The sequence below is a fragment of the Setaria italica genome, chromosome IV, assembly GCF_000263155.2.
Source record: "Setaria italica strain Yugu1 chromosome IV, Setaria_italica_v2.0, whole genome shotgun sequence".
Classification (NCBI taxonomy): Eukaryota; Viridiplantae; Streptophyta; class Magnoliopsida; order Poales; family Poaceae; genus Setaria; species Setaria italica.
This window is the reverse complement of record NC_028453.1, coordinates 15,860,886-15,882,614: the sequence shown is the minus strand read 5'-3', so window position 1 is coordinate 15,882,614 and position 21,729 is coordinate 15,860,886. Positions and strand designations below refer to the sequence as shown.

Here is a 21,729-nt window from a genome sequence, read left to right as displayed (position 1 = left end):
TACCTTTTTGCTTGGCATACAGCGAGTCCACTCGGAGCTCATCCTGCGTATCCTATCACTTCGAGTCATTCTGCTACAGACCCCAGATCACGTAGAGGGGGTCTCCTAATGTGTCGTGAGGAGGGAAAATGGCGGGATGTCTGAATGAAATGTCATCCATGCACCGTGGTTGGGGGACCGGGGGGGGGGGTGCAGATATTCTATTTCTCCCCTGGTTGTAAATTTTGCTCTAGTCGTTGTATTTCTTTAGCAAATAGGTCTACAATCGTATTAGAAATGGCGAAGAATTACACTCATATATTGCTATCCCTAAGAAATAAAGAAATTATTACAAGGACAGCACACACTAGGTCTCGTACATTTGACAGCAACTATGATGAGGAACCATATCCTTGATAGCCAAAATTGAAACCACCTTAACTGGAACTGAAGTTCTTGAAATCATAAACATTTATTTATTATTTACCGGTTCTGCGGTTCATATGTATCTAGTTTTGACCATTAAGAAACAACTGTTTTGAGTTGTTTAGGTGAAAATGACGTCATTGGATTGACCATCTCCTTCTTCCATATTGTAATGATTTTTAACAAAATTTTATTAAAAAGTTGTGGCGGAATTTTATATTACCTCAATCAACTAACACCAGTGAAGTTGAGAGAATTTTCGCCTTCCTTGGCGACTCGGGGGCGCTCGCCGCCACCCCCAAACCCTAGCGTCGGTGGCCGCCACCACCGGCGGGCCGGCGGACGGCGGCCCGTGGCGGGATCAAAGTAAGCCTCGCACGCCCTCTCCCTCCCTTCCTTCCTTTCCTCCTCCTCTCCCCTTCAAGGGCACCATGGTCATGGGGTTGTTGCTCGTAGCTGGTGAGGGTGGTCTCCGACCACCACACGCCGGATCCGACCTCCCCTGCTTCGGATCCACCTGTGCTTCGCCTGGCCATCGCCTCGAGGCCGCCAGGGTGCTCGTGTCGCCATCGCCCCCGCCGCCACCGCGGGTCGGTCCGCCCCCACCTCCACACCCGGCACCACCACCTTCGTCCCGACACTAGCGGGCTGCGGCGCGGCTCGGCTGCGCCGGCGCCTAGCCTGGTCTCACTAGCCTAGGTCATTGCCCCTACGCGCTGCCGTTGCCTCCCCTGCCTCCGGCGTCAACCGGTCGCAGAAGGTGCTAGAGCTTGGCTCGGTCGCACCTTCGTTCATGGGTGCACCTGCATTTCGTTCCTTCCTCCCTGATCCTCCCGTCTTCATCCCTGGTGGCTGCAGCGGGTACCTCACCTGAGGCTAGCTTTGGCAGCCCCACAGCCACCCCGTGGTGGCCGGATCTACGACTGCCACCACCGGATCCGCAGGCGACGGTGAGCGAAAGGGAATCTCCGAAGATCGATCAGGTGATGGTGGCGGCGGGCTGCTGCGATCGCGTGCAGGGGCGTGGCAGCTTGTGGCGTCGGCGGCGTCTGCTTCGGGCGTGCGTGGGTGAAGCGGCCCTCGCTAGTGGCAGTGGAGTATGCAGCGGCCGCGCGCTACTACGGGGCTCGCGCGCACCTCCCCCTTCTCCTCCCCTGGTCGCGCTCCTCCCCTCCTCACCCCCACCACACCCATACCCCAACACACCAAGGTCAGATCGCTTCTTCTCGCTGGCGTGAGCCCCTCTAGCATGCCCGCCTGTTCCCCCTTCGGTCGCTTGGTCGCTCCTTGGTCGTTTTTTGGTCGTCGTGATAGCGGTCCCTCTCTACTGTGCCTGCGGATGTTCCTTATCATCGTCGTCGTGGATAGCTCGGTGCCATCCCATCGCTTTGGCTCTCATCTAGGCCTTGGCGGTCGGTTGTGTGGAGTTGGTTCTAGGGCTTTTAGCAAAAGCCTTGCCTGGCATTTGTCGGTGCTGACAACAGTTGCGCTTTTCAACGTAGCTCACCTCCCTGGGGGCGTTGTTGCGACCGTCAAATCCATTTGGTTTTGCCAAGTAAAGACTTGGTCTGCTCATCCGTGGACAGACGGACGATGCTGGCGTTGGCGTTGCTTTCTTCTTGAAGGCATCGTCTTGCATGACCTCCTCACTCTTCTTCCGATGACTCTGGGTTGTTAGGCAAGCGATAATGTGTGTGTGTTCATGGTATCTTTCTCTCTTGCATGCATCAGTCGTCTTAGGTTGTATTTAGTGTGGTGATGGTGAGGTGGTTTTCTTCTCTGTTGTGGTGTTTATGTTGTTTATTGTTGGTCGTGGCTCTTGTAACTCTGCATTTTAGATTTCTCCTAAAGTTACATCGTGTATTCTCTTCTTCTTAATGAAAAACATGCTATGCATGTAAAAAAAAAGAGGTTGAGGGAAAAATTATCGTAGGCATCTGGCAAACATGTTATACGAAAAAATAAGGCCCTAAATTAGTAAAGGAGCAACGCTATTCCCAAGGTTGGGTGTTGACACAATATTTGTTTGGGTCAACATTATATTACTTTGGATGAACTTAAGCACGTGGGGGTAAAACAACTTGTGTTTATAAGGTTTGGGAGCCCTTTTTCTGACAGAAAAATGTGTTCAAGCAGGATATTTTTCTCCTTGAGTCTTAACCAAGAGTTCCTGATCAGGGAACTTGCACGCTTGGGTGCATTACTGAGGTCAAACTGGTGAGGTGGAATGGTGGATACCTCTCTCCAAAGGTACACGGTGCGGAAGCACAGTGTGTTACATGGCGTTGTGCCATTTGTCCGCCAGCAGGAACAGAGGTTGCAAATTGTTTAGTTGTATTGCAAATCTGCAACCACTGTGCATCCATCCTTCTACGGGTTTTGGTGGTTCGATTGCAGTTTGGGCCTCATTGGATGTAGGTCCTTCGAATAGGAATACGATCGTTAAGCTTAAGCACCACCAATATGACAATCTGCAACTGCAATGAGCAGCTTTGGCTCTGTGTATTTTGGGACAGGGCCGTGCTCGTCTTCGCCACACATTTAAGCAAGCTCACAGATGCGCTGGGCTCGCCCCGTACATGGGCCCAAACCGGCCATGTTCTTTCTATCATATGCCGTCTCCTCACGCCAACTTTGAAAAACTCATCTTCGGTGGTAGTTAAAGCTACCAGGCCCACTCCATCTCGGAGTCACCAGAATTTCAAGAAAACAAAATGAGAAAAAAAAACAATGCAGACTAAGATGAAACATCCAAATCTAAAATAATGGAGGACACTGGAACTTGTCAACTCTGTCCTTGCTGATATGATTTAAATTTTTCACAATAATGCGGGAGCCTTTACTCTTGCTATGAATGCGCTCACTCTGTCATAAAATTGTGGTCTGGGGATTGTGCAGGACTACGTGCAAAACCGGTCTTTCCAAAAGTTTCCCTCACGAGTACATTGTTTACTATCCGCGAGTCAGAAATTAAGGATTGTAACTTCGGTAAGCATATAGTCAAGCTAATTACATAACTGTGGGAAAAAGTATCTTAGGACTTAGGCTAATTAAACTTTGATTTTACCTACGTTTGACTATATGTTTTGGTCCGAATATCTACGAGCAATTCCAACATTGCCATCTCCGTCCCCAAAGTTAAAATTTAGTAAGTCTACTAGATCCAACAAAGTTGCTAACCGGATGACCAACCATTCCAGCTTGCCAAATGCTCCCTCACGCTCTCCAAATTGGCAAGCGAATTTGGCTTATCAAATGTGGATCCTACGCAAAATAATGGCAAAATGGAGAGTCCGTTGTAGCGCGAAATGGAGAGATTGTTGGAGTAGATGGAGAATGTAGAAAGTGTAGATTTTTAGGGTTAGAATTTAGAAAGTAGGAAATGGATTCTCTGTTTGTACAATTTAGCCCATGTTTGACATGGCTTATTTTGGTTTCGCCTTCACTTGTTTTACGCAAATTGAGGTACTATAGCTTCAAGCTATTTTGTAAGCGGGGGTTGGTGAAGCCAGCTTTTTTTGGCTTAGTCGACTTTGGCTTCATCAGTAAAGTTGTTTTGGAAGAAACCCTCCCAAACGATCCCTCTTTATGGAGAGAAATCCTTTTGATAAGTTGGCTAGAGAGTCAAATGGAGAGATAAAAATAGTCATGCTATTGGAGTTGCTCTAAGGAAACACAATTGCGAACTAAAGTAGTAATAAGTTATTATATTATCCATGCACATATTAAATTGATGTACTATTGATCTATCGAATGTGTGTAAATTCCATACAATTCTCACTATATGATGCCGTCTGTGCATGTGAACCAAACAAATATCAAGAAGGAATGTAGTAACGAATTGCCTTCTACATTGAGTTTTTACATATATGTACAGTCGATAATGTACTGCCAACAATGTATTGAAATACACTAAATCTTTAGTCAATGTTGTGCTTCGAAAACTATGTCAATGTCCAAGGTTATTCTTTTCTTTCTAACACACTAAGGCTTAATTGTAAATTTAATTCATACATTTATTTTGTTGTATATGAAAGTTTCATAGTACTACAATTTTTCTATTGATGTGCAGTATTAGCGACATAATCTGTTGCCAGATTTTTCGTTGTAATAACTTTCAGATCATTATGTCTTAAAAAAAAGCTAATCCCTCCGTTCCTAATTGTACTTTTCTAAGTTCATAGATATTATTACGCACTAGATACATGTCTAGATGCATAATAATATCTATGAACTAAAAAAGCTAAAACGACCTACAATTTGAATCGGAAGGAGTAATGACCAAAGCTGCATATCGATGCCATCTATTCCAGAAGTATAACTTTTTATAAGTGCAGTAATTGACTAATATAGACGTGCTATTTCTATAGAACATCCTCTGATTTTGCTGTTACTATGGAAAATGTTCAAATCAAGTTTAGAGACCTTAAACAATAACATTATGGCGATTGGATCAGCTTCGACAACACATGTAAGAACATCTGAAAGCACTTATTTTGATTCAGCACGCCCATCAACAAACAAACGAACACATTCAATAGAGAGTTTGAAATTGGAATTTGTATAGACCTATTAACCAAGTGTTTTCCTCGAAAAAAAAAGAATAATGACAAAGAGTTGAAACAACCAGCCTTTGCGGCCTATGAAACATGCTGATGGATCTTGGCAGCAGCAGGTGTCATTACTAGCCCCTGGTTTCGTTGTTCCCTGGCTGTCAGTCTTGGGATCCTTGCTGCCCCTTCTCTCACCTTTCGATGTCCCCGAGAGCACGAGAAAAAGATTACAAGTGACCTTGTCACTACGCGGGCACTAGTAATTAAAGTCGAGGCCACCGTAATTATATATAATATATATATATAAATCGGCATCTGTCAGGGGCTACTGCAGCAGCCCCCAGTGGGGGAGTGGAGTGCAGCTCACTCGTTTTCAACGGTTGGTAAACAAAGCGCAAAACTGAGCAACCGAGTGACAGCTCCACAAAAAAGCAACTCCAGCAAGCAAGCGCAGGCCTCTCCTTCTCTCTCATCGCGTGGTGTGTACAGTGTCCTGCGGCTGCTGTCCCGCAGGGGAGCTCACGGCTACTGTTAGAGCTCAAGCACCAAGGCTCCATAGTCTCCCTCCATACCCCAGTTACCAACAGCACCACTGGTAGCCTAGTACCACCCGCCTGCTGGTTCAAGAATCTTCCTGCTTTCCCCAAACAGCGCCAACCTTTGTCTATGGCTTCTGCTTCTTGATCTGTGGTGGGTCTCCCGGTGTCTCAATCTCAATCCAAGATCAGTGCCAATCTATCTCAGGCACCTTTTCCCCTTCGGTGCTAGCAAAAAAAATCCCATCTTTTGACCGCTGGAGCTTGGGAAATGGGTTTTGCAGCAGGATGTTTCTTCGAGGCATACTAATTTGATGCAAGGTCAGCTTCTTTCTATCTCCTCTATTGCTTATTAAACCACTTGAGTGGTTCCGCTCTAATCTGTTCTTAACATTTCTGGATTGTATTGATGCATTCCCATCTGAGGTTAGAGATTTATTTCGGATATTTGTTTCTTGAGCTTATTGATATGGATCTAAGTACAGCTCTGTGATTAATCTATCATCCATTCTTGAATATTCAATCCTTTTCTAGTTGGGTTTTACAGTAGGTTCATCGATATTTCTCGTGCAGATTTTTAGATTGTATTGGCTGCACTGTCCTAGAGCAAAGGTTCTTACCAGTGAGATATTTTGTTCCAAAAAGGAAGCAACAAGACAAAAAGAATAGGCCGCATCTAGATATCTTCTTCAAAGCTTGTAGCTTCAGCTGTTGCCTGGTACACACATCTGCAGCCTCTGCTGAATTGAACCAATGGGTAGGGGGAGAGGCAGAGGGAGGAAGCAGCTCAGCAATGGCAGGAACCATGAGGACAAGGGGAGCAGCGGTGAGGAGGTCGTCGTGCCTGCAAGGAAGAGGAGGGGGCGGCCCCAGAAGCGTGTCGCCGCTGAGAAGATCATTGAAGCGGAGGTGAAAAAGTTGGAGGCCGATGATGGCGATGAGGACTATGTGGTGGGAGCAGGGGATGGTGCCAAACTTAAGGGTTCAAGAACAGAGCATGCTTCTGCAGGAGTTGGTAGCAACAAGAGGAACAGGGTGCCCAAGGAAGAAGAAGATGGTTCAAATCTTGACATGGAGGAGAACAGCTCGAGCACTCGATCTAGCAATGATGAGTCCACCAGGTCCAATGGGTTCCGGCAGTCAGGGAGCCGTCGGAAGAGCACGCCACGGCGGGCAGCTGAGGCGGGGCTATAGTTGAATTGGAATGGAATTCTTGGGTATCAATTAGGCAGCTGCTCTTCAATTTTGCCACCTTCATATTTTTTAGTAGTAATCTTCAATTTTGTGTCATCTTGGTGTTTGCTAGGTCCTACATGAGTGTAAACATATACTGATTGCAAAGTCATCAGAAGTTTTGCTTATGTCGAAGAAAATGTATGAACTACTGGAGCTCCACATCTAGTTGCTATATGCTACTGTGTTATGCATGTTTTCTTCTCATATGGACAGGTTGAATAGTGAACTGATTGGTAAGCACCATGTTTTGCTTCACATCAACAAACTGTGCTAGCACAATTCCTCGCAACTTTCATTCTGCCAATGGGCCTTTTCATTGCCATTTTATCACAGTTATGATTGTTTGGATGTATCATGAGTTCCTAGTTCTTACCAAATCAGGATATCATGAGTTTTGACTTGGCCTGCCCACCTATGCCAAGACTGGAATGTTTGTTCTGCTCAAAGCTGAAGCATGTAGATCTTGGATTATATGAATTTTGTTTGTTTGGCATCCATTCTGGCTTGTAGCTGTTAAAGAGTGAAAAATCATGTAACTGTAGGACTGAATTTCAGATGCTGGCTTAGATGTAATCTCCTAGCAGCTGTTACTGTGAGCCAGTAGTCCAGCACTACGTTAATGGAGCCCTCAGGCTTCAGGTGTTGGTGAATTAGCAATCCGTATCATCTTGAGAGCTAATGATTCTGAAGTGATGATGTTGTCAAAGAATGTGGCATTACAATTATTTTGTGGCTGTTGTGTGCAGTATAATAGCACAAATACTTGGCTCCCTTCTGAATGAATCAACAGTGAAGCTAGCTAGCTACAAGCCCACAACCAACCTAATTCACCACCACTACTCAGTGGTATCATTGTCGTGCAATAACAATGAAAGAAGGGCTCAGACACCATGATAGTGTTTTCCACTTAACTCTTTGATTGTTTGAGGAATGTGACGCAACAAACCATCCTATCCTAGACTGCTTATTTGGTTTAAGCGTAGAACACATTGGTCCAAAACCATCGGATTCATCAGGAACATAATACTTACCAATAATGTCTCATCGAAAGCAAATGTACTTGATGTAAGATAAGAGTGGTGTTGTCCCATCCAAACATAGGATGGTACCGGACAGATCTACGACTCATCCGTTCCAAAAACCAAACACTCCGATTGTGTCTCTCCATTCTTGCACATGTCTGAATGTTTGTAACCACATGAGTCACATCAAAATTCATAAAGTTTCGACCATAATCTAGAACTTGGCCAGTGGAGACAAAACTTTGCAATGTCATTTCAAGTTCCACTTGTCCAGAATGCAGTGCACCGTGCCGGATTTGGCAAGTACGATGGCCCTGAATCCACCCGGACCGTGGAACTTGGCCGGTGGTATTCTTGGCGATGGACTCACTACCCCGGCAAGCCATAGTGCCGGAGCCCTAGTCTAGGGGAAAAAACAGAAGAGTGGATGCTTCGTGCTCCGTTGACCTGTTCTGGTGTTTGGATAGGTTTGAGTATATTATGATTATAAGGAGATCATGGTGGATGGCGATGCAATTGGAGGCACGCACTTTCTGCCCCCCTCATCGCGGATTCTAATGCTTGGGCATGTTGTTTGTGAGGCATCATGTCACTATCGCTGCAAATAGGTAGACTGAGGACTATTTTGTGTTGAGAATTGAGATGTTTATTGCTCTGACCTCTGGAGATTTTCAATTAAATGCTCCTTTTGTCTTTCGAAATCTAAAAGAAAATTATAGAATATGAACAAAAAAATGAATCCTTTTTGCCATGTGCCACCACTGTAAATGCTACAGAAAGATACAGCTTCAAGCAACAAATGTATTGGTGCATAAACCTTGGAGACTGTTGGACTTGCTTTTTGTTTGGTTCTGAAGCTACGCTTCTTTGGCTGGACCCTAGAAACAAGGGTGAAACAAGGCCTTGATGCTAGTACTATTTTGTTTGCAAAGTACTTAGTCCACGACCTAATTGAACTGGTATAATAAAGCTGAGCAATTACAAAGCCCTCGCATTATAAACTAAAGCGACCCCTGTCCACACTAATTCGTGAATAGAAGAGACTAGGCTTCCCCCAAGGCACTGTTTAGCATTATAATATCCTTTCAAGTGCACCAGGGGCACCCTCTTTTCCTAGAATATTCATTAAAGAAATGAGTGATTTTGTAACTAAATACTCACTAATACCAATCTAGCTATCTAAGGGGGCAAAACTTTATTTTAGATTGGGCCCCCCTTATTCTCCTCCAAGCTTTGCCACACAAATTTCTCTTGTTTTTTTATATACAACCCACTTGACCTTGCATGGCCTATTTTTGGAGGTTAAACAAAGGCGTCAAAGCATCCGAAAAGGCAAAGCTGGATTCTTTCCTCACCCCCATAAGGCTATGGGTCCTGTACTTATTACCCTTTTCTAACACAGGAAATCTTTGCATTTTCTATGATCAATGCATTCCAAGGATAGATTACAGCCCAAACAATAGTTTTCCCCTTCGAGTAGTATGTGTGCATTTTTGGCTTACTTGAAAGTACACTTTTGCCTCTTAAACACACAATCAGACGAGCACCTGGAAGTACAGCTGAACCACTAAACAGTAGGCCAGCTGTGCGCCATTTGTCTAATGGCCTCGGAAAGACAAGGGTCACTCATAAATTATGCATCAACAAGACAAGGTCTTCGCTGGTCGCCCAGTGGTATCACTGGCACGACTTGAAACAGCTAGGCATGTGGATTTCCGGGGGTTTTCTGCTACCAAACTGCCGCCCAAGACCCAGCCAGCCTATAAATAGAGTGCCCAGGCTGGTGAACACATGAACACAGAGCAAGAGTTACACTGCAAAGCTAAGGCATCCATGTCACGGCTAACCCTTCTGCTCTTGCTCTTGCCATTCTTCTTTGCAGGGTCAACCGCAAACCCAGAAAAAATCTCGAGGAGCCAGTTCCCCAAGGGCTTCCTCTTCGGCACAGCGTCATCAGCCTACCAGGTAAGTAGTTCTCGAACCATCTAAAGACTACTGGAAGAAGTGGTGGGTGGTTTGCTCTTCATGCGAGAGCTTGGATGCTTGGTGCAGTATGAAGGAGCTGTGAAGGAGGGCGGGAGAGGGCCAAGCATCTGGGACACCTACACTCACACTCACCCAGGTCATTTGCTGCACGTTCCAAAACTCTGCTCATGCATTCTACCTGCCTCTTTGCCTTAAACTCTCGTTAACGTCTCAACTCTCAAGAAAATGTGTTCATCAATCTATCATTTGGCCTATGCATAACCTGTTGAACAGGGTCTCACTTTAGGGAGCAAATGGTCATACCAGTCTGAGACAGGACTAAGCTACATCTTGACTTTAACTGCTTCCAGTTGGAGTGTCATCCGAAAAATAGTAGTATCAAACTAGAATCTGTGCATTGGAGGAAGAGCATGCAAATGATATGCCTGATAAATAACACCCTCCACAACAGTTTCTTTTTTTCATCCCATCTTCCCGGCTCTCAACTAAATCACAGGCTGAACCACAGATACCATAAAAAACTGAGGCTCATCACCTAAAACCCAAGTAAAGGGAAAAAAAGAACATACCTTGTCCCTCAATTTCCGAACAAACAAGCGAAGACAATCTGTTGAAAATCAACTGAAGATTATATAAAGTAACCCAACTTGATAGCATGATCAGCCTGTTTCCATAAATAGTAATGAGTTTTAAGTGCTTTCCTGCCATATTGTGTGTGCGCTAAATCAAGCGAAGGGCATATGATTAAGCCTAGAAAAAAAACAGATCAGAGCCTGTGAGGACCACCAGTCCACCGGTCTACGACAAAAGCACATAGAAACAAAAAGTTGCAAACAAAATGATGGGGATCTGACAAATGAAACAATGCAATAGCTAGTAGTTTAATGACCACTTTCAATTGGTCTATGTCAAACAACAACAAACACATAGGAAAACTGTCTATTTTAAGGTCAAAAGTTAATCCAATCCATGGATATCTGTTCAGAAGTCAGGAGCCCAGACTCAGTTCACTGCAGCACATGAGGCAGTTAACTATGCAGGAAAGAAATGATTCTGAAAACAATGCTTCGTCTAACTACCAAAAAATCCTAAACGGAGAACAGAGCAGTTTGTTCACATCTACTATGGCCCAGTGAATGCTACGATGTTCTAAGCCCCAAAAGTTTGTCAACAGAGAAGATAGCAGATGGAAGCAACGGAGACATAGCAATCAATTCCTACCATCGATATCAGGTATTATGGAATAAAGACCATCCTATCTGCCCATCAGTTTTCATTTTCCCAGCATTTATCAGATGCCGTTCACTGAATGCAGGAGGATGTCAAAATCATGAAAGATATAGGCTTTAATGCCTATAGATTTTCTATTTCTTGGACAAGAATACTGCCTAGTAAGTGATGAATCTAGCCTATTCCCATGCACGCAAGGTTCATATTCTCAACAAATGGAAAAAGAATCCTGCTCTTGAGATTAAATAAAGCCCAGATGAGCCGCAGGCACATAACTGCCTTTGAACAAATCCCAGCCAACCACTTAGAATTGTTGCTATTGTAAACATTTGAAAACTTTTACTTTGATATGCAGCAAACGCTAACGTAGTTCTAACAGAGAGGAGATCTGTAGATTAAATAAAAACATAGATTGATCCCAGCCTCTAGTTGATGCAATGATGGATGATGGCATGGATGCAGATGGAAAACTGAGTGGAGGGGTCAACATGGAAGGAATAAAATACTACAACAACCTCATTAACAAGCTAATTTCAGAAGGTAAAATACTCGTAATATAAATAGTTAAAGGTCTTATATCTTTTTGCATCTTAATGTCTAAACAACATGCAGGGGTTGAACCATTTGTGACCCTTTTTCATTGGGATTCCCCACAAGCATTAGAACAGCAGTATGGTGGCTTCTTGAGCCAGCACATTGTGTGAGTAAACTCAACCAATCAGATCCTGTAACTTGTCCTCACCGGAACCTAAACTGTCTGCTATGATCAATAATAAGAATGCTATTGAAATCAAAGGAAAACTAGGATCATGCCTTAATATATTGAGTTAGCCTAAACTGTCTGCTATGATCAATAATAAGAATGCTATTGAAATCAAAGGAAAACTAAGAATCAAGCCTTAATATGTTGAATTAGCCTAAACTCTCTGCTATGATCAATAATAAGAGTGCTATTAAAATCAAAGAAAACTAATCATGTAATATGTTGAGTTATCATTACCAGGGAAGACTTCCGTGACTACGCCAACATCTGCTTTAGGGAGTTTGGAGACAGGGTCAAGAACTGGATAACATTCAATGAGCCTTGGAGTTTCAGTATTGCTGGCTATGCCAGTGGTATATTAGCACCAGGCAGATGCTCCTCTTGGGAAAATTCAGGATGTAGCATGGGAGACTCTGGAAGGGAACCTTATACCGTATCTCATAACCAGCTTCTTGCTCATGCAGCAGCGGTTCAGGTGTACAGAGACAAATACCAGGTACAGATTAGGTTTCCTAATTGTGATTACTTCAGCAAAAAACAAATCAAATATCTTACAAACTGCATTCTGGCATGCCAAGAATATGTGTTTGTATTGTAACGAATCATATAATTCTGATTGAAGACAAACACACTTAAATGGTCTTCAAGAGCAGAACATGACAGCAGATACTATAGAGAGCCATAAAGCCACAATCTGCTGCTACAAACTAGAGATGGTCGTGCCAGGCATCTCCTTAATCTAGAGTTCTACTTAATGATGGACAACGAAGCTAGCACATCAAAGGTTTCTCAGACAAGAGACGAGAATTTCTGAGGTTCAATCAACTTGTTTAGATAGTTAGCCACTGAAAACACTAAAACTCAATTAATCATTTTCATATACTTAGCCAGCTTGGTAGTTTACGCTTACAATGATAATCGTTAATCAATAATCATGCAGGTAAAGCAAAAAGGAAAAATAGGAATTACTCTAGTCAGTAATTGGATGGTTCCATACTCAAATTCCAAGCAAGACAAGGACGCTGCCAAGCGTGCATTGGAATTTATGTATGGCTGGTGAGTTTTTCTTCATTAAATTCTGTACTAAACAGACTTCAGGTTTCATTCTTGAAGTTTCCATAAAATCAAAATCTCAAAGATTCTCATAAAAACCTATTTACATAATTCAGTGATAATTTGAACAGGTTCATGGATCCTTTAACAAAGGGAGATTACCCACCCAGCATGAGAACACTAGTTGGTAACAGATTACCAAGATTCACGAAAGAACAGTCAAAGGCCATAAATGGATCATTCGACTTCATCGGCCTCAACTACTATACAGCAAGATACACTCAGAACACCAAATACAGTAACAATGGAAACAAAAGCTATAATACTGATTCACTGACCAATCAAACAGGTAATCAAGTAAGACATTGTTTCCGTTCCAGACTTAAATAACTTGGGTGAGCTAAGAGCTTTCTCTACCTATACTTTAACAACAGTTGAAAGACATGGGACAGCTATTGGTCCAAAGGTATGCATTTCTCAAACAGAAAAATTATCATGCATCATGTTTTATAGTTGTGTAACTGGGTCGATGATAAAGGGTCGTTTTATAGAAAACCAAGTCATTTAACATAGAAAACTAGAAAGTGATGCTTTGGAATGAAAACAACAAAACATTTGTATCCAGGCTGGATCTCCTTGGCTCTATATCTATCCAAAAGGCATAGAAGAACTCCTGCTATACACCAAGAAGACATACAACAATCCTACAATCTACATCACAGAAAATGGTACAACAGCCTAACTGCATTTTATGACAGCTTCCAGGAAACCAGAGCTATTAACTGATAAGTTTAATCATGATGCAGGTGTTGATGAAATTAACAATGAAAACCTACCACTTCAAGAAGCCTTAGTTGACAATACCAGAATAGAATTCTACCGGCAACACCTATTCCACATTCAAAGAGCCCTCAAGTAAGTTTGGTGCATGATTACTAGTAGATGCATAGATCAGTTGCTGATCACTGAATTTAACTTACGATACAATTTAAGTATATGTACCAACATTAAAAGTACTATTATGACATGGCAGGGAAGGGGTTGATGTACGAGGATATTTTGCATGGTCGCTATTTGACAATTTTGAGTGGATGGATGGTTATACTGTGAGATTTGGTATTAATTACATCGACTACAAGGATGGTTTGAAAAGATATCCAAAGCATTCCAGCAAATGGTTCCAGCATTTCCTTCATAAATAAATTTTGTACCGTGCATGTCTAATGTTTTTCTATGGAGCAACATCATCAGTGTAACATCCACATTTTGTTGTCTATCCAGCTTCCAGCTGTATAAGTAGTTCTCGTTAAGTCAAGATGACATAGGTGATTGGATTGCAGTTTCACTGAGCATGCAACTATTTCTACAGTAATACTAAAACAATGGATATATTGTGATCCTCTGCAGTCCACTATGCTATTCTGAGAGTCGAAACTTAAAAAGAATACTCACCTTGATCACATAATCTCCTTTTGCATCATAAGCCATATTATATGTTGCACATAACAGATACATATCACTGAGGAACAGCAACAATTCGAATCATTAAACTTAAGGCTGCAAAAATCATCAAGTTAAGCCTTGTAACTGGACGTTTTATAGAAACAGATAGGACAGGGTGTTTAGTAATAGTAAAATTGGCCAGTTCTGCTTTCCAACTGGCCCTGTATAAAAAAAAAGAAGCACAAGATAACCAAGGTGCAGTGAACTTTTATAAAACATTGATTGAAACATTGTTCGTTGAGAAATGAAACCTTCGGTAACCGTACATTATTTTCTTCACCGCTCAATTGTATCCTATGATGAATCTGATAATTTAAGTCAAACTCATACATATGCATTTTCAGAAAATATCGAGCAGCAAGCAACATGAGCAGGAAATCTAAATTTCTGGAGTATATACCATCAGCTAATAACCTTAAGATCTCAATCTTATTTGATCCAGAACAGAAAATACAGTCACCCAGCTAATTGACTAACACTTGAACTCAGTAAAGTATTGATCTCTCCAATTATATGCACCGGCCTGCCATCAAAAACAGATGATAGCGTTGCCTCGCACAGCTTCTTTAGTTCTCTTGTTTTTGTAATTGCGGCCTCCTGTAAAATATATAGAAAGGCAGATAACTAGCAGGCTCCACCTTAAGCAAATTAACATACACTTGTTGGCTATGTAAAGCACAAGGAGATCTATTAGTGTTTTGGTTCATTTTTAGCACAAAATGGACAGACAATACTGATTTGCACAGCCTATCATGAGCAAATATGAAATATAAGAATACATATTTTTACAACACTACAATGTTGTTTCCTTTTAAATTTAGGTCACAGATTTTACCTAGATCAAATATTATGTGCTACTTCATGATTTTTTTAATATGCTCAGAATAAAAGTATGTGGAAAAAGTGAAACTGGTTTCTGGACACAGTACTTGGTCAGCGATTACTGGGGGCACATTGGAAAGATATTTGGCCAAATGGAACAACAAACAATGTGAAAATTCAGAAGTGGTCTTTTCCATCATCCACCAGCAAATGAACAGTGTCTTGTCCATCAGATAAACAACATTTTTACAGTGTGTCTCAGCAAGCACCGAACAAGCATTGTGCTCTAGTTAATTAATCCAAGGAAAGAAACCACTTACTTGCTTCGGCCATGATGATGACAGTGCATTCTGCAGCTCCATGCGCTTAACAGATAAATCACCTAAACCTTCCCGTAATTTTACCTCATGATGCTTCTTCTCTTCTAAAGTAGAAACTAGTCTGTCTAGAAACCTTGTGAAGAGGAAAGAAACGAAAATTCAGTTAAAGAAAATGTAAAACATCATGCACTTACAGTGGAAAAACAGCTGTACCATGCAAGTCTTTAAAAATACACCAAGAAATCACCACTGTAGTAGACTAGAAGTAACGAAAGACATAAGCGAGTGTGAAGCTACATAATCTTTTACCTTTTAGAGTTTAGGATCATTATAAGGTCAAGAGTCTTCTGGTTAGTGAGCAATGAGATTGCTGAAGAGACCTCTACAAGCATATTCTCCAAACTATCAGGAGCATACTGCTGGAGAACAAAAGGTGAGACAGCTTGCACTTGATGCTGTAGAGATGATGTCTCACCATTCCTCATCTCCCCTAGGCGTTGAGTCAAAAATGATTTTACCTGTTTCAGTTATTAAGAATTAATGAGCTACAGCACTATGCTAAAGGGGATGCATGGGAAAAACAAGCTCATACACCAAGAACACTTGTCATCTACTGAATTTCTAAAAGACAACAGCACTATAATACTACATCAGTATTCATTACAGCCAAGAAAAAACTTCAAAACAAGACGGGTCCAAACAATGGTCAAAACACACCTCAAGTAAATCATCTAGAATATCATTCCTGTATTCCTTCTCCAGCAAACGACTTCTATCTTCAGCGACCATTGGAGCATTCTGAATATTGGCATTATCATGCACACTTTCTTCAGAATTATCAGCAGTGATGTCCCAGCAAATCCCAGACTCAGATGATGCAAGACCCTCTTTGTTCAAAGATGGATTGTCCGAGGCACTAACGTCATAATTTTCAGAACCTGCCAGCTCTATATTAGCATCAATGATTTCATATGATCCAAAACCATTACCAGCTTCTTCAACTGGTTGTTCAACAGCACCAATATCCCAGTCAATTTCATTAGCATCCACAGAAATCTCCCAATCAATATCCTCTGCAGGAATATTTGAGTCAATCTGCTCTATAGACCGATGAGATTTCAATGCCTCTCCAATAGAACTTTTGACCTCAGTATATACTGAGACATGGAGAGGAGGAGGATTTTCCTGCAGGCTTTTCAGATTGCGCAGCACAGAGTCACAACTTCCCTGAGGTTCAGAAGAAAGTGGTTGACATTAATCACAAAGTTTCTAGCAGCAATTTTTTTTTTGTATTGAATAACTGATATGTTCTACATAGTCCTGAGTCTACCTTGTCCTCAGAATGGCAGTCTCTAACAAAAGCTGTGTAGTGCTCCATGGCCTTTGAGACAGGGTCACTGTTCAGCACTTCCAAGATTTTGCTAAATGTAGATGGAAGTGTCTTTGCAGACTCTATTAGTTCTTCCCGGACATTTACTCCCTGCGGATGACAGTATGATTTAGTGAGCAACTTATCAGAAAGGCATAGCCCACCCAGTGCTAGTCAGAAAGAGAAACTGACCTGCAAACCAAGCTCTTGGCAAGCCTCCACATATCTAGTAGCTGACAAAGCTGCGAGCCGCTTAATGTCAGCTTCCTTTCGATCGAGCTCAGCAAGCTGCTGCTGAGTCTTCTGCATCTGCTTTCTCTGATATGGACTTGGGGCAGAAAAAGGAGCAAGTAAAAAATTTAGCTGTGGCCAAGGTGGAATCAGGCATTACTAGTAGCCAAACAAAGAACAAGGAAAAAGATAGACCGTACATGTCATAGTTCACATTCTGAACCATGATCTGTGCCGCCTCTCCGAGGAAGACATGGTCCTTCTCATAAGCTTTCACGACGGACTCCCATTCACCCTATACATAGAAATTGTATCAAAGCATATGCCATTTTCCGGCCGCACATGAAAGTATAATTGCCTCGTGTAACTAACATAAGATAAAACAAGCAAATGCTTACCGCGGATCCCGTCAGGCGGCCAAATATGTTGCGGCTCTCCGTGTTGGAGTCCAGCAGGATGCTGTATATCTTCTTCGCTTCAAGATACCCAATTTCTAAACAAGGAAAAGGAAGGACAGGCAAACAATTACATCCCACACAAAGAGAAACTCGCGAATCAAGCTGAGCTAGCGTAGCTGTGGGGATAGGGCGAGGGTTTAAAAGCGCGATGAATCGAATCCGCCGAATCGCTACGCTAACGGCCGCCGCCGGTCAGGCAGAGTAAATTCGGTTACCTTCAGGCTCGAGGCCGAGGAGCGAGGGGTGTAGGTCCCGGGGAAGGGACGGGAAGGCCGCGGCGATCCTGGCGCGGATGCCGGCGAGGCGCTTCCGCCAGTCCTGCGGCACCCGCTTGCGGTCGACGAGCCACTCCTGGAGGCGGGCGAAGGCGATGTCGATGGGGAGGTTGCGGATCTCCGACGGGTCGTGCATCGCGGCGGCCGCGGGGCGGCACGGCGGGCAGATCACCGGAGCCGGCGAGACCACGACGAGAGCGAACGACGAGATGATGGATGGACTCCGTGGTGGACTCGGGGGGCGCAGTGCGCACGGGAAACTTGTGCTGTACGGGTTGGGCTCGCGTAGCTCTTGGCTGCTTCAGCCCATCGGGCTGGCCCAAATCACCCACGAATCCGGCTCGCGTACGAGACACGCGGAGGGAGGAGAGGGGCCCACCCGGCAGCGTGAGAAAAGACCGGGAGAGGAATCACGGGCACGCGCTCCCGTAGGCAACGGAGGAGATAAAATTCGGCGGCCGTCTTCTTCCTTCTCCTAATCTGCCTGCCGTGCCTCCCCAACTCGCTCTTGCTGCTCCAAATCTGCTCGACAAGCCGAAAAGGCGGCGCGGCGAGATGACGGTGCAGAAGGTAGACGCGACGCTGGCCGACTTCAGCGCCCACTTCGACCGCCTCATCGCCTCCCCCGCCGCGGCCTCCGACGGCAAGCTGAAGCTGCTGCTCTTCCTGGCGGACCGCGAGCCCGGCTCCTCCCTCACCTGGTGCCCCGGTAAGAGGAACCCCCTCGCCTGTAAAATTCCTCTCCCCTAGCAGTAGCCTCGTTGCCTACGTTACTCACCGCCGTTCGCCGGCCGCCGCGCAGACTGCAACGTGGCGGAGCCGGTGATCTACGAGCGGCTGGAGGCCCTGCAGGGCAGGGACGCGGTGCTCCTGCGCGCCTACGTCGGGGACAAGCCCACGTGGCGCGACCCGGCGCACCCCTGGAGGGAGGACCCCAAGTTTGGGATCAAGGGCGTCCCGACGCTGATCCGGTGGGAGAACGGCGGCGCCGCCGCCCGGCTCGGGGACGAGGAGGCGCACCTCAAGGACAAGGTCGACGCGCTCCTCGGCGTCGGCGGCAACTGACGCGTCCGGTTTGCCGTCGGGATCGATCTGCCGAATCGAGCAGAGGGGCTATACTAATCTGTAGTTGAGTTCATGTATGAGGAACCAGAGAGCCAGAGAGAAGCTGGGAAATAATAATTAAGATATAATAATTCGACGGTGCTGTTATGCTGTATCTTGTTCTACGTTTGATAGAGGAGCAGGATTGTTCTACGATTCTCAGGATGATTTCTCGTAAGTCTGCAGAATCATTTATACTGGTGTTTGGATCTTTAGTCCAGCCTAAATTTCATGTCCCATTGAATATTCGATGTTAATTAAGAGGACTGAATATGAGTTAATTATAAAACTAATTACATAGATGGAGGCTAATTCGTGAGACGAATCTATTAAGCCTAATTAATCAATTATTAGCACATGTTTATTATAGCATCACATTACAGATCATTGACTAATTAGGCTTAATAGATTCGTCTCGCTAATCAGTCTCCATCTGTGCAATTGATTTTATAATTAATCTATATTTAATACTCCTAATTAGTATTTAAACATTCTAGAAATTTTAGGAGCTATATATTCTCCAGTAGAGTAGTACAGGAAAAAGGGTGTTTGGGAGGGGGGTTAAACTTTAGCCCCCCATTTTAGCTAGATTTTAGCCTCTCCGTGCCAAACAGGAGGGCTAAACTTTAGCCCCCCAATCCATTAGCCCCTCCAAGGGATGCTAAAATGGACTAAAGGGTGCCCTTATCCAAAATTCCTCCCCTTGCCCCTCTCTCCTCCCTCTCACTCCTCCCCGCCACATCTCGCCGCACGGCACCCCGCTGCCTCCGCCTCGCCCGCCGGTCCTGCCGCCTTCTCCCCTCACTCTCTCTCCCCGCGAGGGGCACCACGGCGCCTCGCCTCCGCCCGACCCCGTCACCACCGCCGCGGCCGGATCCGAGCCCGACCGGCCCCGCCACCGCCGCCGCCGCCGGATCCGAGCCCGACCGGCCACACCACCGCCTCCGCTCCGACGAGCTGCTGCCTCTGCCCCGCAAGCCTCCCGCCGCGACGTCCCCTCCGCGCCGGCGTCGCGGGCTCTCCTCCGCGGTCAACCCCGTGGCTCATCCGCTGGCGTGGCTCACGGACCCCGCGGAGCCCCGGCCGCGGCGCTCCATGCGCAGCTCCAGGAGGCGGAGGAGAGGGCATGAGAGGAGGATGTGGCTGCCGTGCTTGCTCAATTGGAGTTGACAAGGAAGGAGTTGTGGAGGGGTAGAGGAGAGGAGATAGATGAGGGTAAAAAAAGTCTTTTGGCAATCAAAGTGCTAAAGTTTAGCCCCTACCTAAACACCTCACAGTGCTAAAGTTTAGCACTCTATTTGAGGGGGCTAAATTTTAGCTCAGGGCTAAATTTTAGCCCCTCCTTCCAAACAGGGCGAGTGTTGAAAATTGAAAACAGAAAAAAACATAAACTTACGGCAGATTGGGAGTGAGTCACCATTTGTCTTTCTCGAGACTGGCAGGCAAACGAGCTCACGAGGGGGATCCAAAAATGCATTGTCAAGCATCGCACGGTGCTACAAGTACATTTATTCAAGTGTTTATAATTCGTCAAGCACATTTAATCAATTGATTTTAATTCGTTTTTTATGGAAAATAGAGAGGGGTTCCTCACAGGGAATTTTACAGAAGTCCATAAGCACGATATCTACAATTGCATCCCCCAAAGGAGCAAGAGTAGCATGATCCAGTTTCAGTCCACAAGGAATAACTCGTTTTGGCTCTCGGCACAAGGGCGGGGTAGCTAGAAATAGACGACGCGTCAGCTAAGTGTGTGACCTCATTTCTCTATCTAAACAACAATATTTACTAGTTTAGGTACTCCTCTTTTTCCTATACATTCTTATTAATATGTAAGCAGTAGATTCCTCAAGAAAAAAATATATGCAACATTTACTAGTTGCCAACAGAATTCTTCAGTTCTTTTGTATTATTCCCAACTTTTGGTGAGCTCTTTTGGTGGTAAACCACTAGTAGTGCGAAGGAAAATGGAGAATGCTTTATTAATGTGATCTTTTCGCATGACATGGGCAAGAATTTATTTTGTCACAAATATGATCATGCATACGCAGTCTCCAATAAGGGACATGGACCTCTGCAGCATTTTTATAGTCGCAGCTCTTGCAATTCACAAAGATCCCAATGTGATTGCAGCAATGCAGCAGTACTCATCAGTAACAATGCCACAATGGCATCTTAAGGAGTGTAAATCGCAGCAGTAATATAAGGATTCTCTTTCTGAATCACAGCTTTTGCTTCCTTGCCCTTCTTTCCCAAAAACTCAGGCCATGACATCTTACCAGTTTTGGTGTTTTAAAAAAAAATGCTACAAATTTAATTTGGCACTCTAATATCAAAATGAAATGAAAATTTTCATAAATATTAAATGAAACATGAAAATTTTGTGATAATTAAATTTGTGAGAGTGGTCCTTCTACAAAGGATTCAAACGAACTAATTAAGCAAATAAGATCCACGACAAATAAAATGAATCCCATTAATACAGGTGTAATTATACATTACATTATTAATTAAAAATTGAATGCCATGTAAATTCAAAATAATTATATTTTACATGTTAATGTTTAGCCTTTTTCTAAAATAAAAAATGTGCTCTTTTATCAGCATTAACTTCCACATCAGTGGTTTTTTCAATACTTAGCACATAATTAGAAGCATATGCAAATTTATATGAATTAAGGAAAGAAATAAAATATTCAAGACAAATAGACTGAATCCATTGAGATATCCAGAGAGTGGATCAAAATAATGCATGATTTCATTGGATAACATTTTAGTATGTAAAACAACTATCTTCTCTTGTCTCATTTTAGTATAATTTATATGTATTTTTCTCAATATCAATTTGTATGCTACAGATTTA

General features: G+C 43.8%; 4 protein-coding genes across 4 annotated transcripts; 3 read left to right on the top strand and 1 right to left on the bottom strand.

Moving 5' to 3' along the window:
• Nucleotides 1–5,330: 5,330 nt before the first annotated feature.
• Nucleotides 5,331–6,936, top strand: LOC101784174. The gene is made up of 2 exons (XM_004965286.3): nt 5,331–5,815; nt 6,068–6,936. Exon 2 carries the CDS (start codon nt 6,248–6,250, stop codon nt 6,686–6,688), a length of 441 nt encoding a protein of 146 aa, XP_004965343.1. The 5' UTR covers nt 5,331–5,815; nt 6,068–6,247; the 3' UTR covers nt 6,689–6,936.
• Nucleotides 6,937–9,536: 2,600 nt separating this feature from the next.
• On the top strand, nt 9,537–14,184 carry LOC101786459 (beta-glucosidase 24). The gene is made up of 13 exons (XM_012845122.2): nt 9,537–9,717; nt 9,805–9,874; nt 10,913–10,971; nt 11,054–11,129; nt 11,431–11,508; nt 11,581–11,668; nt 11,972–12,227; nt 12,672–12,787; nt 12,916–13,133; nt 13,219–13,250; nt 13,410–13,512; nt 13,591–13,699; nt 13,818–14,184. The coding sequence occupies exons 1-13, from the start codon at nt 9,544–9,546 to the stop codon at nt 13,984–13,986; spliced, it is 1,548 nt and encodes a 515-aa protein (XP_012700576.2). The 5' UTR covers nt 9,537–9,543; the 3' UTR covers nt 13,987–14,184.
• A 290-nt stretch (nt 14,185–14,474) lies between these two features.
• On the bottom strand, nt 14,475–18,028 carry LOC101783760 (CDK5RAP3-like protein). The gene is made up of 9 exons (XM_004965285.2): nt 17,703–18,028; nt 17,428–17,522; nt 17,230–17,324; nt 16,991–17,126; nt 16,760–16,909; nt 16,147–16,656; nt 15,739–15,947; nt 15,430–15,562; nt 14,475–14,884 (listed from the first exon to the last, which is right to left on the bottom strand). The coding sequence occupies exons 1-9, from the start codon at nt 17,896–17,898 to the stop codon at nt 14,744–14,746; spliced, it is 1,665 nt and encodes a 554-aa protein (XP_004965342.1). The 5' UTR covers nt 17,899–18,028; the 3' UTR covers nt 14,475–14,743.
• Nucleotides 18,029–18,186: 158 nt separating this feature from the next.
• LOC101783362 (thioredoxin-like protein Clot) lies at nt 18,187–19,093 on the top strand. Its single transcript, XM_004965284.3, has 2 exons — nt 18,187–18,471; nt 18,565–19,093. The coding sequence occupies exons 1-2, from the start codon at nt 18,318–18,320 to the stop codon at nt 18,825–18,827; spliced, it is 417 nt and encodes a 138-aa protein (XP_004965341.1). The 5' UTR covers nt 18,187–18,317; the 3' UTR covers nt 18,828–19,093.
• The last annotated feature ends 2,636 nt before the right edge of the window (nt 19,094–21,729 follow it).

Bases quoted from the DNA above. Each gene is read 5' to 3' on its own strand.
- LOC101784174 (XM_004965286.3), top strand. From the start codon at position 6,248: ATGGGTAGGGGGAGAGGCAGAGGGAGGAAGCAGCTCAGCAATGGCAGG.
- LOC101786459 (XM_012845122.2), top strand. From the start codon at position 9,544: ATGAACACAGAGCAAGAGTTACACTGCAAAGCTAAGGCATCCATGTCA. The intron at 13,134-13,218 runs GTAATCAAGTAA...CTTTAACAACAG, and splicing joins TTCACTGACCAATCAAACAG to TTGAAAGACATGGGACAGCT. The intron at 13,251-13,409 runs GTATGCATTTCT...ATTTGTATCCAG, and splicing joins GGACAGCTATTGGTCCAAAG to GCTGGATCTCCTTGGCTCTA.
- LOC101783760 (XM_004965285.2), bottom strand. From the start codon at position 17,898: ATGCACGACCCGTCGGAGATCCGCAACCTCCCCATCGACATCGCCTTC. The intron at 17,523-17,702 runs GTAACCGAATTT...TTCCTTGTTTAG, and splicing joins CCTCGGCCTCGAGCCTGAAG to AAATTGGGTATCTTGAAGCG. The intron at 17,127-17,229 runs GTACGGTCTATC...TTCTGCCCCAAG, and splicing joins CAGAATGTGAACTATGACAT to TCCATATCAGAGAAAGCAGA.
- LOC101783362 (XM_004965284.3), top strand. From the start codon at position 18,318: ATGACGGTGCAGAAGGTAGACGCGACGCTGGCCGACTTCAGCGCCCAC. The intron at 18,472-18,564 runs GTAAGAGGAACC...GCCGCCGCGCAG, and splicing joins CTCCCTCACCTGGTGCCCCG to ACTGCAACGTGGCGGAGCCG.